We start from the raw sequence: 15,800 nt of genomic DNA, 5'->3' as shown, positions 1-15,800 counted from the left end.
TAAGCTGACACACACTACGCATATGTGCAAACGCACACACACACACACAAACTAAAGGAACGGCACAGATTTACTGCGTTAAACAAACTCACTTGTCGCACTTTTCCACGAATGCCAGTGCGCTTAAACTGCAACCCACCCGCCAAAGCAAAGCAAGATTAGCCAGGACAAGCGTGCAGCGCAGTGCCCTAGGAGCATTCGACCGGAGGAGCAACAGTCGAGCAAGCCGCGACCCGCAGACCCACTCTTGGCAGCCCACAGCCACTCAAAATGGTCAAGTTGTTCGCGTTGAGCATCTTTCACAAGGGCGCCAGCGAGGCGCGTCTGCTAAAGACCGCCTCGGACCTGCAGTCCTTCTCCTTTTTCCAACGTGGCACCGTCAACGAGTTCATGACGTGAGTATGCATGTGGATGCCACCAAACGGCGCAGGCTCAAAGAGTCATCAATGACGAACACCCCCCTACACCGTCTCCACTTGCAGTTTCGCTTCGAAGACAATTGTGGAGCGCACACAGCCGGCCCTCCGGCAATCGGTGAAGCAGGATGCCTACATGTGTCATGTCTATGTGCGAGCGGACAATTTGGCCGGTGTCCTGATCGCCGATCATGAGTATCCGCATCGCGTGGCGCACACGCTCATCACAAAGATTCTCGATGACTTCACGGCCAAGGTGTCGGCTGATCAGTGGCCCAATGGCACGGAGGCCACCATCTCATTTGACTTGCTGCCAGCGTTTTTAGCACGCTATCAAAATCCCGTCGAAGCAGATCCGCTGACGAAAATGCAAAACGACCTGGACGAGACGAAGATCATTCTGAAGAACACCATCGAGGCGGTGCTGGAGCGAGGCGAGAAGCTGGACGACATGGTTAGCAAGTCGGAGAAATTGTCGCTGCAAAGCAAGGCGTTCTACAAGACGGCGAAAAAGACTAACTCCTGCTGCAGCTTCACCTAGGCGCCAGCTGCACATCTCATTCCCCCACCACACTCTAATCCTCTCGAGCAGCAACCACAACAGGAAACACCAGATAATGCAAATCAAAGACAACACAAAGGATTATGGATAACACGATAACACCAACAAACTACAACCAAACAAAACTCGTAGGGAGCGGTGCGACTTTGGGTTTTGATGATTGCTTTTTATAAATGAATTAGTTAATTTTATATAATATATACATATATACTATACTGTATGAATAGGAAGGCCAGTTGCCAGTTATGATAGTCCGCTAACCCAATGTCTACCTGTCTGCGGATCTTTGAGTCCTGTCTGTATATGTCTACGCTTTGGATATCTAAATGTTAATTACTACCAATACAGATTACGATCTTAAACCATGTGCTTAACATAGTGTTCTCTTATCTCTTATCTGTTACGGAGGTCCGAAATTGACTCTTCGCTAGCCAGCTATTGATGTTGTGGGCTTTCTTATCGCCTCCCCGGCGGATCTATAGCTATCGGATCGGGAGGCTGCACCCTACATATACACATGCAGTCGCACTTCGGATCCGGGCAACTGGCGGTCGGAATGTGTGGGCGTTTCAATAAAGAAGTATTATGGGAAATGTGATTGGAACCGTGCTTGTTTTTATTGCTTACAAACCTTATCTTTGTCAGTTTTGGCAAAATGTAATAACTTTTTTGTTTTTAAGTTCACGTTCTGAAAATATTCATTATTTCTTTTTTTAATACATACCACTTGAATTTTATCTCATGTTCAAATTCCAAAAGAGTTCACACCCCAAAACCTCCCACAAAATCGAAATCAATTTAAGTGATTTTTGTTGGCGTTTATTTATTATATAGAAGATACCTATTTCGCTTTTTGTAAAGATTTCCGTTACATATTTCATATTTATGCGTTTCTTTTTTTTTTTGACGTTTTCGTGTTTAACATTTTGGGATGCGGGACCAAGGGGAAGGTTTGCTGTCCGATTTCTAAATGAGGACGGGGTTGTGTTTATGGGTTCGTATAATCTAGTATAAGATAGGTAAATTGATTACAATTTAGTTATCGCCCCTTTTTCCGACGCAACTTTCTTGGGTTTTGCGACGACGGGAAAAAGGGGGAGGCGGTGCATTATAAATATATGCATTATATTGCATACCTATATCGTTTCGTTATAATTAATATAATATATTGTGTGTGCTAACTTAGCTTAAGCTGCAAACATTCATTCAAACGCGTTTGCTTGGCTTCTCGTTTATGGATTTGCATCAACATTGTATGCATCATTTTGTGTTAGTGATCTATAGTAAATATTTAGAATTTATTCAAATGGTTTGCTTTGAATATATGCAAGTGTAAATATTAGTTGATGTAATATTCTAAATGCACGCTCCTTCGAAATGGCTAAGAATTTGCATTTGTGTTTGTTTCTTTTTTTTTTGTTTTCTGGTATGTGTATTTTCTTCTTTTCTTAATTTGTCGCTAAAATTTGCATTGGTCAACACAACAAATGAAAATCAAGAATAGTTCTTCTTCTTTTCAAATCAGTAAAAATACGTGTGTGTGTGTGTGCGGCTGGGTGAGTTGTTTTGTATTCGTTTAAAAACTAGTTTGGATAAATTGTTGGCTTGCTTGCTTTTGATTGAATTTGTATTATTTAGGACTTAGTGGGGGATCCCCGTTTTATCGAATTGCAATCGAAATACGTACAAGTAAGGTTCTAACGTGTTTCGTTTACGCAGCTGTTATCACAATGGGTTTTGGTTTCAACTTGTATTATTTTTATTATTTTAAAGTTAGTTCCGTCTGCCGATGGCAAAAATTTAGCCTACATCCAGCAGTTAAATGTTAATTGCCCAACAAGTCTGGTGTTTAATGGTTTTCTTATTTTGTTTTTAGAACCCTCAAAAGACGCTCCTAACTTTGGCGCTTAAAAGTATGCTTGTTTTGTAGGCTTTGCGTGCACAGTGGGTCGCACAGGATGTTCCCACTGTGCACATGTAATGTTTTCGTTTGTGTTTTGTATCATCTATAAGAAACTTGTGTGTGTGGTTGTTGGCGTGTACGTGTCTTTGTTTAATTGTTGTCGTGTGAGTGTATGTGTGTGTGTGTGTCCGAGTGCGTGGGTGTGTGCGGGTGTTTTTGCTGCATTTTTGGCACTTGTGCGCATCGCACTGTAACGGTAAATGCATTCACTTTATCGACTTCATCGACATTGATACATGTATGCCCATACATACACATATATACATATTTTGGTTTACCAACGAAAAAGCTTAAAACAAAACAAATAAAAAAGTTAAACAAACGCAAAAACGAAAACTAAATCAAAAACGCGTATTTGTGTGTGTGGGTGTGTATGTGTGTGTAAACGATTTTAAGTTCTCTAAGTAAACGAAACAGAAAATAAGTATTACAAAAAAAAACAAAAATAACTATACAAACTATCGAAATAACGGCACTTCGTTGCACTTTCTCCGTTATTCTCTTGTTCTTGCTTCAAACAATTGAATTCATTTTGTTTTTGGCTTTAGTCTTTCGTCTTTATTTTTGGTTGCATTTTTTCAAAAGTTGCAATTCTATACTTTCAAAAATATATGTATATGCGAATTTCTATCGTTTTAAATCTATCGTTTCAAGAAGAGACTGCGAGCGAGAAATATATCGTATAAGGGGGCGGGGCGGGGGGTCTGAGAGAGTTAGGGATGGAGACAGAGATAGAGCGATCGATCAGGACTTAAACGAAGGACTTGCCTCAAAAGTGCGAAGGGAACAACGAATTCTCCGCTTTCCCCTTCTGTTTTTGGGTGCTTTCGGTTTCAGTTACTCTTAAATTTTATCAGTTTCAACTTCTTTTGCTCTTTTTTTTTGTTTTCTTTTGATTTTGTGTGTTCCATTGTTTTTTTTGCTTTTTTTTTTAGTTTGTTGTTTGGTTTGTTTGTTTCTTTTCGCAGTGTGTACACAACAACTTATAGATAAATACAATACAAATATCGCGCTCTATAGTTTTATTTCTTCAAAAAAAGAATGTATGCCTCAAGTCATCCATAATACATTATATTGTAGCCATCAGACATTGTCTATGAGCGACAACGACAACGACAATAATACAAATACATAACATATATTCATATTTCTCTTCTGATTCAGTTACTGATTTCGATTCAGATTCAGCTTCAGTTTCAGCTGCCTCTGCTTCAGTTTCAGTTTCAGTGTTTTTGGCCTGGCCTTTTTGGGGGCACTGCGATTACTTCATTTAAATTGGTTATTAATTAGTATTTTTGTATTTTCGTTTGTTTATATAAGTCTATCACATCATCACAATTCGGTTGCATCGAAATTATAATAAAGAAGTATGAAATTATAAAAATAAAAACGTTAATTCACTTGGTAACTTTGCGTATACGCCTAGAGTATATAAGAAAATAAAACATCTAGTTGTAGGTTTTGAAACCCGTCTCTCCAATGATTTTCAAAATGTATGGAAGTCGACTAACCCCAAGGAAACCAAAAATGAAATGAAATAAAAGTGAAATTCTCTATGAATTATAGGTCTATGTATGTATATAGAAGAATTCGAGTCTCCCGTCCGTTTTGCTTTAAAAAAGAGATCCTTGTGTTGACGATACACCCTATATAAATATTCCCTCATGTTTTTCCCGATTTTTTTTATTTGCTAAAAAGAAACCGTATACGTAGAGAACTAATAAAAAAAAATGAATAGAAATGTTCCTTTCACACCCCCCGATCGGCTAGGCTAACAAATATATTTATAATATAATTTACATGATTTTCATCTATTTTCCTTGTGTACTTGTTCTCACACAATTCGACTGTAGAATATTCCCTTGTGTCCGTTACGTTTTCCAAAAATTTTTCGGCTTTTTTGTACTGCTTTCCCGTGGCGAGGATAACGCACTGCTTGCAACAACATGGACAACTGCTTGAACAGACGATATTTGGATATATTACTGCTAACTATATGACTGGAGCTGCCAATTAATGTTACTACTACTTATTTACTCATCCTGAACTCTGGCCAAAAGTATTCGGAAGAGGAAAATTAATGATACAAATCGAAGCGATTTTCAAATCAAATAACAAATAAAGATATGGGGATACGAAAAAAATGAGCTTTTTGGAATAGTCAGAAGTATGCATTATGTTTGCTGTATTATTATTATCATTATTTTCGTGTGGCATTGCTTGGCATTATTCGATCTTCTAACCTTGTTTTGTGTTCCTCCTTCTTTTCCTCTTGTTTCGTGTTCGCTTTACTTGTTTTTATGGATGAATGTGGCGTCTTTTCTTTTTTCTTCGCTTTCTATCTTCTTATTTTCAACTGCTTCTGTTCTTTGGTCTTTGAATAATTGAAAATTGTAATTGAATTTTTCTTTTTGTATTTTCAAGTATTTGCATAGAACTTTTGAAAAAACCTCGTTAATTTATGCGAATGTTGTGTTAGGGGATTATTATCGAATTCTATAAATGTTCAACAAAATGAGTTTTTGTTTTAATCTCCATTGAAAATCAAGCTCGAATCTACACATACATGTAAATATATATATAGCATATATAGAATACACACATATATGTATCAAAATGGGAAATTAAATGATAACTGTAAATTTGCTTGTCCTTGTGGTGTTTGTGGGTGTGTGTGTGTGTTGAGTGCTTTTATGTCAGTGTGGGTGTGTGTGTGTGAATGCGTGTGCTTGTGTGGGTTCTATGTGGCTGTGTTCGTGTTCTCCCATTGCTTTATAATTGTTTTATTATTATCGATTGTAACTTGTTTTAGTTTGTTAGTTTTTCTTTAACATACTTCCTACCAAAGCAGCGCTGCCCATTTCCCTTTTCGCCTATTTTGGATTTGGCCAAAACATAGGTGTACATTATATATCTCAACCGTTAGCTGCGTTTTCTTAAATGGAATTTGTGTAGAATTTAGTCAGTTTTCCCTTTGTTGTAATTGTTTGTTGCAAATTTCGCTCGGATAATGTATATATATGTCTATAAAATAATTAAACATGTATTTAAATGTGTTATTGTAAGCAAACCGTTCATTTCATACCAACCAAGTTAGTGAAAAGGGTTTTTTTTTTGTTTCAATCCCTTACTTTGTTTTTGACAATTTTCGAATTCAATATTTTTGTTTTTTGGTTGCGTGCTTGTGTTCTTGGCTTTGTGTAAAGATTGATACACACGAATTTACAAATATCACTTAATTAACAGTGTCTGTCTCTAGATCCTTTCTTGTTTTGTTTTTTTTTAGGTATAACATATAAATGTATGAACGTTGATCAACCAACTGAATGGCTATAAAACGCTGAGTATACTCGATTTTGCCTGGCGAAAAAGAATAATAAAAATAACTTACTTAATTCTTTTAAACATTCGAAGAACATGCAACTGTCGGGGTGTGTGTGTGTTTCTTTTGTGTGGAAAAGCTTAAAAACTACAATAATCATTCCCTTTCGAGGTGTTCTTGATATTTGTTTCGTTTTACCTTGTGTTTGGAAAACATAAAAGGGTTTCGAGGCCGACGATCCAAGCGTTGGCTGTGTGGGAAATAAAAATGCATTAAAAATTAGTTACTTTACACATAAAATAGCACAAACTTACCCCTGGTTATTGATGGCTTGGGCTGTTTGTCCAGAGAACAGTAACGAATGAAAGGTCGGGGGGGTAGATGTCAAATTGTATCGCAAACACAAACTGCGAATGCTTAAATAAGCAAAAGAGAACACAAAAGTACTAATAATAGTAGTAAGCTGGGGGTGTTGAGAAATATAGAAACAAAAAAGGCAATGATTTTCGCTCAGAATTTAAAGAGCAGCTATTATATGCTCTTATATGTTTGGCAAAATTATATCCTTTCTTTCATTTATCATCATATGCATTTGGATTTCACGAGTGTGGTCGAATAATTGTTGATTTCTTTGTCCATGTCGTCGGTGTTGGTGTTGGTATAGTTGTTAAAGTTGTTGTTGCTAGCATTGTTGTTGATTTTACTAAAGCTGTTGTTGTTGTAGCTCTCCACGATCCACTTCCACTTCTACGTCCATTTCCATACCATTTCCTCCCGTGAGCGCAATAACCTATTGGTGTCCCGCCTGCTCGATGGCCTGGCCGGGTCCTGGTCCGGGTCCTGCCACGGCTGGGGCGAACTGGTGATGCTGGGCGGCATAGTAGGTGGCCGGCATGCTGAACTGGTTGGCATATGGATTGGTGCCCGGCGCAGCGGCGGTGGTCAGAACGCCGGCCGCATCGTACATGTAGGCGGCACCGGGAGCCGGAGCCACAGCTGCTGCTCGTCCGGCGGCTGCTGCAGCGGCAGCAGCTACGGCCGCAATCGGTGGCGAATTGGCTGGCGTGTAATGGACCAGCGAGGTGGTCACCGCAGCCGGTGGCGGTGGTGCATACTTGTTGCCATCATCCTTGGGCGGCTTGGTCTGCTGGCCTGCCTGCTGCACCTGCTGCTGTTGTTGTTGCTGCTGATGCTGAACGGCCTGCTGGCCGTAGTGGGCCACTCCTTGTTGCTGATACTCCCGCTTGGGATACTGCTGGAATCGTGGCGGCATGCCACCGGCACCAGCTCCCTGCGGCACAAACTGGCCACGTCCGCGATACGCCTGTGGCATATACTGACCGCCCTGCTGGGGCGCCATGTGCGGCTGTGGGCCACCGCCTACGCCACCTCCTCCGCCCACGCCGCCTGCTCCGCCGGCGCCACCCTGATGGCCCATAATGGCACGTGGTCCGCCATTGTTGAAGGGAGCCCTCGGGCGATAGGTGTTGCCATTTCGCTGCTGCTGTCCAGCTCCGCCATCCTGTCCCATTTGATTCATGCGGTTCCAATTACCGCCGCCGCCGCCACCACCACCATTCTGTTGATAGCTATTGCCGCCAGCGGCATACTGCTGGTAGCTACCGCCAGTTAAGGGGCCGCTGCGATTGTTGTTATAGTTGTTACCGGCCTGGTAATTCAGCGGATTGCTATTGCGCTGCTGATAGACGCCGTTGTGACCGCCAGTGTTGCGATCGCCGCCACCGTTGTTGTTCCAGCGCTTGTTGCCACGATAGCCGCCCGAGCTTGGCATCGAACGAGCCAAGTCCAAAAGCGCCTGCGACGGCGTCTGGCCAGCCTCTTCAAGCACAGAGATCAGTTCACGCGCCTGCTTGGCATTGTCGGGCGTGAAAAAGGTGTAGGCAGTTCCCAGCTGCTGGCATCGGCCAGTGCGCCCGATGCGGTGCACGTAATTCTCCGATGAGTTGGGGTAATCATAGTTAATCACGTACTGCAGATCCTCCACATCAAGACCGCGCGAGGCCACATCGGTGGCAATCAGAATGTTGGACTTGCCGTTGCGGAAATCCTTTAGCACTGAATCACGCTCATTCTGTGTCTTGTCGCCGTGAATTGAGGTGGCGGTGTAACCTTCGGTACGGATGATCTGCAAGATGTCCTCCACCTGGATAGGGGTAAGAAAGAGGTAGAACATTAGTGAGGTATGTTTCCAATTTCACATAAACATTACTTAATGGCTAGATATCTAGACGGCTCTATTCGGATTTTTGCAATTGTAATAAACAAAGAATACGTTAATATCTGATGACATTACTTGGAAGTAAACCGAACAGAGGCGAAAGAACAAATGATATTTGCAAATAAACAGTACGAATGAAGTGCGTCAATGTCTGATGACATTGCTTCAAGGTAATCCGAAAGAAGAACAAAAGCTATTTCGAATTCGTTAAGCCAATAAGAAATTCGAACTCACCTTGATCTTGGTCTCCACAAAGATGATGATCTTGTTGCCATTGTTGGCCGAATTCTTGGTGGGAGCGATCTCATTGAGTAAGCGCACCAAGCGCTGCGGTTTCTCCATTTCGGTGCAGATCTCGACAATCTGGCGGATGTTGTGGTTGGCCGATAGGTTCATGGAGCCAATGTTAATTTGGATATAATCGTTTAAAAAGTCACCGGCTAGGGCCTGCACCTCCTTTGGCCAGGTGGCGGACCACATTACGACTTGGCGATCGGGACGAATTTGCTCAATGATCTTACGGATCTGCGGCTCGAAGCCCATGTCCAGCATGCGATCGGCTTCGTCCAGCACTAGATAAGTGCATCTCTGCAAGTTGGTGTTGCGATTCTCAAGGAAATCAATCAGTCGTCCCGGTGTGGCGATGATTACTTCGACGCCGCGGTCAAGATCGCGTGCCTGCGGCACTTTCGATGAGCCGCCAAAGATGCAAGTGTGACGGATCTCGGGCTTGCACAGATGTCCATAGTCTCGCACCACCGATTGGATCTGCTGGGCCAGCTCCCGGGTGGGCGCCAGCACCAGTGCAATGGGTCCTTCACCGCGTAATATGGGTGGCTGATTGCCAATGTGTACGATGGCCGGCAGCATGTATGCCAGCGTCTTGCCGGAACCGGTCTGGGCAATGCCAACCAAATCGCGGCCACTTAAGGCGATGGGCCAGCCCTGCGACTGGATAGCAGTGGGCTTGGTGAATCCCTGGCGCTTCATCTCTTCAATGACGTGAGCGGGCAGTGAGCTCTCCTCAAAACTGACCACCGGGTGCGGTAGTTCGTTACCAGACACTGTGATTTCCAGTTCGCGGCGTATGTCGGCCACCTGCTGCTCTGATTTGGCCAGTGTATTCGGATGAATGTTGTAGAAATCCTTGTGGAAGGGCTCAAGATTCTCCCACTTGGGTTTCACTAGATTGCGGCCGGGATTCTTGGCCTTTTCGCGTTGGATCTCGGCGCGTTCCTCTTTGGAAAGCATGCCTAAGGCGGCAGCATTGTAGTTATTGCTTTGGTAGCCACCGCCACCTCCGCCGCCGTTGTGCGGCTTCTGATAGCGCTGTGCGTAGTTTGGATTTTTGCCACGCGGTCCTCCATAGCCGCCAGCTCCACTGGATCCGGCACCGCCACCACCGCCGGCGCCTCCTCCGAGGCCATTACCGGCGAAGGCAACACCGTTTTGCTGGCGATAAGGATTACCGGCACCAGAGCCGGCGGCTCCCATTCCCAGACCATTCTGGATGCCATAGGTCATCACGCCATAAGGCTGGCCAAAGTGCATGCTACCAGCGGCAGTGGCTGCTCCATTGATGGCAGCTCCACCGGCGGCGCCGGCGAAATTGCTGCGCGGATAGTAGGGACGCTCGTGGCGTGGGGCACCATTGCCGCCACCTCCTGCAGCGGCACCATTGCCATAGTAACCGCCGCCCGTGTGCTGTTGAACGCCGCCGGCGTTGGGTGCATATGCTCCGGCGTACATCGTGTGCTGAATCCTGTCGAGAAATGAACAAAAGATCAGCGAAATAGCATGGAGATACCTCGCACACACCACCACAAAGACTTTGCACTTTTATAACTGTTAAGAGCGCTCTCTCTCTCGCTCTCGTAATGTTGCCGCTCGGTAGTGTAAATATAAATAGAGAAACGAAACGCGTTTGACTTTTAGGGCAGGGGCTTGCTTCGGAAACAGGGGGCCGAGGGGTGGGACTTAGTTACGGAATGATGAAAAGGGGGAGTGCGGTTCCATCACCCACCCACTAGCCACCACCGAAAAAAATCAATACAGCATCGCCAAATGCACACGAGACGCGAAGAGGAAGGGATAGGAAGAGTGATAGCGGGAGAGCGAAAGCAGGCGCGAGAGAGGGACAAGTAGAGTGCACCGCAAAGGGAAGAAGCGAGAGCACGCTCACATTTGGAAAAACACTCTAAAAAATGCACTGCATTTTCACGCCTTACACACACGTACTCACCTTTTTTCCTGTTGCGACAACTGCTGCCTGTGTGTGAAATTTTGGATGAGCCTCACTTGTGCGGGGAGCTTCAAATTAATGTATTTATGCGCAGCAATTTGACATTTGCTCCCCAGGCAACCGGGTTTTTGTGTTTTGGATGTGGGGTTTTCTTCGGTTGTCCAAGTCTCTTCGATTTTTTCGATCCGTTTCGTTCACGTTCCCTTTCCTCGCCCTGTTCCGTTCGATTCGATATTCTGCGCTCTCTCGCTCTCTTCGTCACGCTCACACGCCTCTTCTTGCAAACTTCTCTTTTTGCTTCGCTCAACTTTTGCCGAGAGCTAATGGTAATTATTTTGCAATTATTCCTTCGCCACGGGAAAGTAACCGTAAAGCTAACTAAAGGTGTACTTGTTTAAACACTAGGAGCGAGTTAACTAAATCTAATTCTTGTACTTTAGATTTTTACAACAAAAAAAAACGCGCTCAGCAGTAAGTTGCATGTGAACTATAGAGCTGGAACAAAAGTCGATGGTAATGCGATACGTTCAATATATTTTGGCATCGATAGTTCCTTGTGAACCTATCGATTATTTTTATTTATATTTTACTGCATTTATTTTACCGTTAAAACCTAAAATTAAAAAACATGTAGCTTTCTACCAAAATATTTGAGTATTTAAAAAATAAGGAAGTAAAAGCAGATTAAAATGAATTGAGCACCAATAGACAACGTTTCAAAGAAATACTTAAATTTTAAATTTGTTAGAAATAGCTTTATGGTACAAATTGGTAAAAATTTAAAAAACTTTAAAATTATGTAATTATTTATTGTGAGTGTTTTATATAGCACTTTACTTAGATTTTTAATGTTGTCCCCTCCACATTGAAACAAATTACTGTTTGTTTTTTATAATTTACTTATCAAATGGAAGGCAAACACTTTATAGAACTTATTTTAAGACCGAATGTGAAAACAATCTAGCTAAGCGCACAATTCGGCCACAAATTAATTGAATGTCTTAAACAAGTGCATTAAGGTGATGAAATCTCCAACGGGACATATTTTGAAAGTCGGTTAACCTTGTTACACAAGCCGAAAAACCGTACATATATGCTATTTACACGATTTTAATCCCCACTGATATCACAAACATCATCGTCATGTAGAAATCGGAGGGACTCCAGGACGTTAATTTGCAGCCAGTCGCACGAGCAGCTTCCGCCGGTCCTCGTCGATGGTGGCCAGGAACTTCTGGACCCGCTCGCTGTAGAAGTCGCTTGTTTTGGCCAGCTGGTAGCTCTGCATCCTCTCCACGCGCCGAAAGTCCTCCAGTTGCCAGCGGTCGCGCTGGTAGGCCAGAATGCTGGCCAGGAAGTGCCAGAAAGTGATTTGCGGCCACAGGACATTGCTGAAGTACAACACGGATGTGCTTAACTGAAATGGTAGAAACAGTCGTTTAATAGTAAGACTTTTTAACTAATCAAATATTGAAAAACTGTTTAAAGTTCAATTTTAAAATGCATTGCATGAAAATGATGCAATTAAAGTCCAAAATTGGGAAATAAATGAATTAACGCTGGGCACAGGTTACTACTCAACACACTAACAGAACTAAAGGATTGGGATATGTGCCAAAGAGGATGACTTAGCCACCTATTTCTGGAAGAGATACTTCTACACACCTGCCACATCATGAAGTCGCTTAGCCTGGTCTCGCCGGAGGTGCGGAACACCAGATCCGGTGGCGGCGAGTGTCGCGTGTAGAGGCATTCCTCCAGCAGCCGTTCACTGATGTCTTCGCCAGCCAAATCCTGGCTGCCGTGCCGCAGTATCGTTTCCACCGCCTGCGTAATCTCGTCCCGCGACGTGTACGCAAAGGCCACGTTGAGGAAGAGCTTATCATTGCACTCTGTGCTCAGCATAGCCGAAGCCACTAGCTTCTGCAAGTCGAGTGGCAATAGCTCGATGTTCCCAATCACCCGAATGCGGATGCCATGCTCGTCCAGTCGAGCTGTCTCCTCCAGCAGGCGGGCAAACTTCTCCCGGGCCAAATTGAATAGTCCCTCGACCTCCTCGTTGGAACGCTTAAAGTTCTCGATGCTAAAGGCAAAGGTGGTCACTTCGCGAACGCCCACGTCCAGACACCAGCGCAGGCAGTCCGCAAGCTTCTCAAATCCCCGCGAGTGACCCTCGATCTTATCAATCTGCTGTGAGCGGGCGAACCTCCGATTGCCGTCCATCACGAAGGCGACGTGGTGCGGAATGTAGCCACAGGCGCGTAGCGTTCGCATCGCAAGCCGCTCCGTCCATGTGTACTTGTAGTCGGAGACCCACGACATGGCCTCTGAATGCAGCTGGACACAGATTGGTGGTCACTTAAATAAATATTTATTTATTTTTTTGGGTGTCTTGTGATTAGAGCTGTCACTCCGATGGCCGCTGCCAATCGACTGCACCGCTATCGATAGTGCAAGTCAAGTCTAAAAAACAGTGTGACCGTATTATATAGCCGAATAAATCGATAGTATTAATCTCGGACACGAACCAGTCTATTCCTATAGCAGAGACATAATCCTCGAAAGGAAAGTGTGACCATTGTATGGTACTAATTTATTACCATTAAGCGAAGGCTCGAACCATTGATAGAAAAATATTCCAGACATCCACCGTCTGAGAAAATACAAGCAGAAACTCCTGTTAGGCGGATTTTGGTGAACTTTTCTTTTCTGACGTGCTTATGGATTTATGCAATAAATTAAACCTAAGATATTTAACATTTTTTAAAAGGCCTAAACCAATCGAAAGCCGCACAGCAAACAATCTATTTTGAAATCCGCCAAGGGTTCGAAACCTCGCCCTGCTCGCTATCGATAAGCTATCGCCAACCATCGAGAAACTCAGCAACCCTGTCATTTTGACAGCTACGTCAACCTTCTTTTTTGATATCCGGTTCACGCAAGTGGTTCGTCTTAAATTTGTCCCCCTTAATTTTTGCGAAAATTTCCGACTTTGAGCCCTTTTGAGACTTAAAAAATGTGCTTCCCTCAAGAGTGTTCAAAGCGCAGCCCGAAAACGGCGAAAAAGCTGCCCGGCAGTTAATTTTTTTTACGTTTTTTGTTTTGTTTGTGCGCACGCATTTGTTTTTGTTTGTGAAACACGTGGTATAAATGTGGAAATTCCCTTGCTATTCCCGCAGTTGCTGATCGACAAACAAACCCAGAATGGCACCCAGGAAGGCTAAAGTTCAGAAGGAGGAGGTTCAGGTCCAGCTGGGACCCCAAGTTCGCGACGGCGAGATCGTGTTCGGAGTGGCTCACATCTACGCCAGCTTCAACGACACCTTCGTCCATGTTACGGATCTGTCCGGTCGTGAAACCATCGCCCGTGTCACCGGAGGCATGAAGGTGAAGGCCGATCGTGATGAGGCTTCGCCCTACGCCGCTATGTTGGCCGCCCAGGTAAGTTGTGCATTCTCCGGTCCAGTTGGAGCCCGTCTAACGGTTTCAATCCCCCCCAGGATGTGGCTGAGAAGTGCAAGACGCTGGGCATCACTGCCCTGCACATCAAGCTCCGTGCCACCGGCGGTAACAAGACCAAGACCCCCGGACCCGGCGCCCAGTCCGCTCTGCGTGCCTTGGCCCGTTCCTCCATGAAGATTGGCCGCATCGAGGATGTGACCCCCATCCCATCGGACTCCACCCGCAGGAAGGGCGGTCGCCGTGGTCGTCGTCTGTAAATGGCGAAATCTGGAGAGCAGGAGTCCCTGTTTGTGGTCAAAATACAATACTGCATTTGTGTATGCGATAAGAAAGCTATTCTGTTTGTGTGCATAGGTGCACTGTAATAAACCAGGAAAATACGATGTAAATGACTACAAGACATTTTTGTGTATCTATTGCGTTTGGTTTGGCGTCTGCAAGTGGTGCAATATTTCATTTAAAAAGGTATTTGGCGAAATGTTTACAAAAATTGCTCAATGCAAATCGCAGAGTTGCCACCCTGTCGTGCCGAACGCGGTGGGAGCCCGATAGCCCCACCAAAGTAACTATGCGTCGATAACTATCGTATTACCAGCTGTGTTGTTGTTGCGTTCTTTTTTTCGCATCCGGTGCACGCAATTGGTTGGTTTCCAGCTATTTCTCCCTTTTTTTTTTGCGATTTAACTCCAACTTAAGAATTGGGCGGCAAAAGCGAAAAGCTGCTGCTCCATATGATCCGCTATTAAATGATTTAACATAAGTTTAACCAATTTGCAGGCGCGGTGAAAGCGCGGGCGAATGAATTTGTTTCCGTTTTTTTTTTGTTTTTTTTCTTAGTGTGTTGGACCGGCAATTAAACATGGTGTGTTTTTTTCCCTTTTAGTTGCTAATCGACGACCTGACTGTGCAGAATGGCTCCAAGGAAGGCTAAAGTTCAGAAGGAGGAGGTGCAGGTCCATCTTGGACCCCAAGTTCGCGATGGTGAGGTCGTGTTTGGAGTGGCTCACATCTACGCCAGCTTCAACGACACCTTCGTCCATGTCACGGATCTGTCCGGCCGTGAGACCATCGCCCGTGTCACCGGAGGCATGAAGGTGAAGGCCGATCGTGATGAGGCTTCGCCCTACGCCGCTATGTTGGCCGCCCAGGTGAGCAGATGCATGTGCTAGGCTTATTCCGAGGAGAAGCTTTTACAAATTGAATCTTGGATCCCCTCTAGGACGTGGCTGAGAAGTGCAAGACGCTGGGCATCACCGCTTTGAACATCAAGCTGCGCGCCACCGGCGGCAACAAGACCAAGACCCCCGGACCCGGCGCCCAGTCCGCTCTGCGTGCTTTGGCCCGTTCGTCCATGAAGATTGGCCGCATCGAGGATGTGACCCCCATTCCATCGGACTCCACCCGCAGGAAGGGCGGTCGCCGTGGTCGTCGTCTGTAGGAATGCATCGTGTCACTAGCTTTTGACGCTGCGTTATATTTTTATACTAATAAATACAAGCATAAATGCAGTGGAAAGGGCATGTTTTTGGGCTCATGTGTTCGATTGTGGCCCATAGCCAGTGGCAACACGGCATAAGAGAGGCTGCTATCGATA

At 44.6% G+C, this 15,800-nt stretch overlaps 5 protein-coding genes across 6 annotated transcripts; 3 read left to right on the top strand and 2 right to left on the bottom strand.

Annotated features, from left to right (window-relative positions):
• Window positions 1-28: 28 nt before the first annotated feature.
• On the top strand, window positions 29-1,343 carry LOC6525380 (synaptobrevin homolog YKT6). The gene is made up of 2 exons (XM_002101180.4): window positions 29-395; window positions 483-1,343. The coding sequence occupies exons 1-2, from the start codon at window positions 271-273 to the stop codon at window positions 955-957; spliced, it is 600 nt and encodes a 199-aa protein (XP_002101216.1). The 5' UTR covers window positions 29-270; the 3' UTR covers window positions 958-1,343.
• Window positions 1,344-1,775: 432 nt separating this feature from the next.
• Window positions 1,776-11,257, bottom strand: LOC6525379 (ATP-dependent RNA helicase dbp2). Of its 2 annotated transcripts, XM_039377412.1 has the most exons (5): window positions 10,745-11,257; window positions 8,737-10,264; window positions 6,578-8,427; window positions 6,462-6,513; window positions 1,776-6,301 (listed from the first exon to the last, which is right to left on the bottom strand). In XM_039377412.1, the coding sequence occupies exons 2-3, from the start codon at window positions 10,249-10,251 to the stop codon at window positions 7,054-7,056; spliced, it is 2,889 nt and encodes a 962-aa protein (XP_039233346.1). In that variant the 5' UTR covers window positions 10,252-10,264; window positions 10,745-11,257; the 3' UTR covers window positions 1,776-6,301; window positions 6,462-6,513; window positions 6,578-7,053. The 2 variants fall into 2 exon arrangements, with proteins under 2 accessions (XP_039233346.1, XP_002101215.1); XM_002101179.3 differs by having other exon boundaries at window positions 1,776-6,513.
• Window positions 11,258-11,625: 368 nt separating this feature from the next.
• Window positions 11,626-13,186, bottom strand: LOC6525378 (dehydrodolichyl diphosphate synthase complex subunit DHDDS). Its single transcript, XM_002101178.3, has 2 exons — window positions 12,410-13,186; window positions 11,626-12,161 (listed from the first exon to the last, which is right to left on the bottom strand). Exons 1-2 carry the CDS (start codon window positions 13,064-13,066, stop codon window positions 11,916-11,918), a joined length of 903 nt encoding a protein of 300 aa, XP_002101214.1. The 5' UTR covers window positions 13,067-13,186; the 3' UTR covers window positions 11,626-11,915.
• A 407-nt stretch (window positions 13,187-13,593) lies between these two features.
• Window positions 13,594-14,606, top strand: LOC6525377 (40S ribosomal protein S14a). Its single transcript, XM_002101177.3, has 3 exons — window positions 13,594-13,689; window positions 13,924-14,185; window positions 14,245-14,606. Exons 2-3 carry the CDS (start codon window positions 13,949-13,951, stop codon window positions 14,461-14,463), a joined length of 456 nt encoding a protein of 151 aa, XP_002101213.1. The 5' UTR covers window positions 13,594-13,689; window positions 13,924-13,948; the 3' UTR covers window positions 14,464-14,606.
• Window positions 14,607-14,780: 174 nt separating this feature from the next.
• LOC6525376 (40S ribosomal protein S14a) lies at window positions 14,781-15,714 on the top strand. Its single transcript, XM_002101176.4, has 3 exons — window positions 14,781-14,848; window positions 15,090-15,354; window positions 15,426-15,714. Exons 2-3 carry the CDS (start codon window positions 15,118-15,120, stop codon window positions 15,642-15,644), a joined length of 456 nt encoding a protein of 151 aa, XP_002101212.1. The 5' UTR covers window positions 14,781-14,848; window positions 15,090-15,117; the 3' UTR covers window positions 15,645-15,714.
• The last annotated feature ends 86 nt before the right edge of the window (window positions 15,715-15,800 follow it).

Source organism: Drosophila yakuba, chromosome X (genome assembly GCF_016746365.2).
Source record: "Drosophila yakuba strain Tai18E2 chromosome X, Prin_Dyak_Tai18E2_2.1, whole genome shotgun sequence".
Classification (NCBI taxonomy): domain Eukaryota; kingdom Metazoa; phylum Arthropoda; class Insecta; order Diptera; family Drosophilidae; genus Drosophila; species Drosophila yakuba.
The sequence above is the reverse complement of the archived record's forward strand: the minus strand, read 5'-3'. Positions and strand labels throughout refer to the sequence as shown.

Coding starts and splice junctions, on each gene's coding strand:
- LOC6525379 (XM_002101179.3), bottom strand. CDS start 10,251: ATGTACGCCGGAGCATATGCACCCAACGCCGGCGGCGTTCAACAGCAC. Junction 8,428..8,736: donor TTGTGGAGACCAAGATCAAG/GTGAGTTCGAAT, acceptor ACCCCTATCCAG/GTGGAGGACATCTTGCAGAT.
- LOC6525380 (XM_002101180.4), top strand. CDS start 271: ATGGTCAAGTTGTTCGCGTTGAGCATCTTTCACAAGGGCGCCAGCGAG. Junction 396..482: donor ACCGTCAACGAGTTCATGAC/GTGAGTATGCAT, acceptor CTCCACTTGCAG/TTTCGCTTCGAAGACAATTG.
- LOC6525376 (XM_002101176.4), top strand. CDS start 15,118: ATGGCTCCAAGGAAGGCTAAAGTTCAGAAGGAGGAGGTGCAGGTCCAT. Junction 15,355..15,425: donor CCGCTATGTTGGCCGCCCAG/GTGAGCAGATGC, acceptor GATCCCCTCTAG/GACGTGGCTGAGAAGTGCAA.
- LOC6525378 (XM_002101178.3), bottom strand. CDS start 13,066: ATGTCGTGGGTCTCCGACTACAAGTACACATGGACGGAGCGGCTTGCG. Junction 12,162..12,409: donor GCGACTTCATGATGTGGCAG/GTGTGTAGAAGT, acceptor CTACCATTTCAG/TTAAGCACATCCGTGTTGTA.
- LOC6525377 (XM_002101177.3), top strand. CDS start 13,949: ATGGCACCCAGGAAGGCTAAAGTTCAGAAGGAGGAGGTTCAGGTCCAG. Junction 14,186..14,244: donor CCGCTATGTTGGCCGCCCAG/GTAAGTTGTGCA, acceptor AATCCCCCCCAG/GATGTGGCTGAGAAGTGCAA.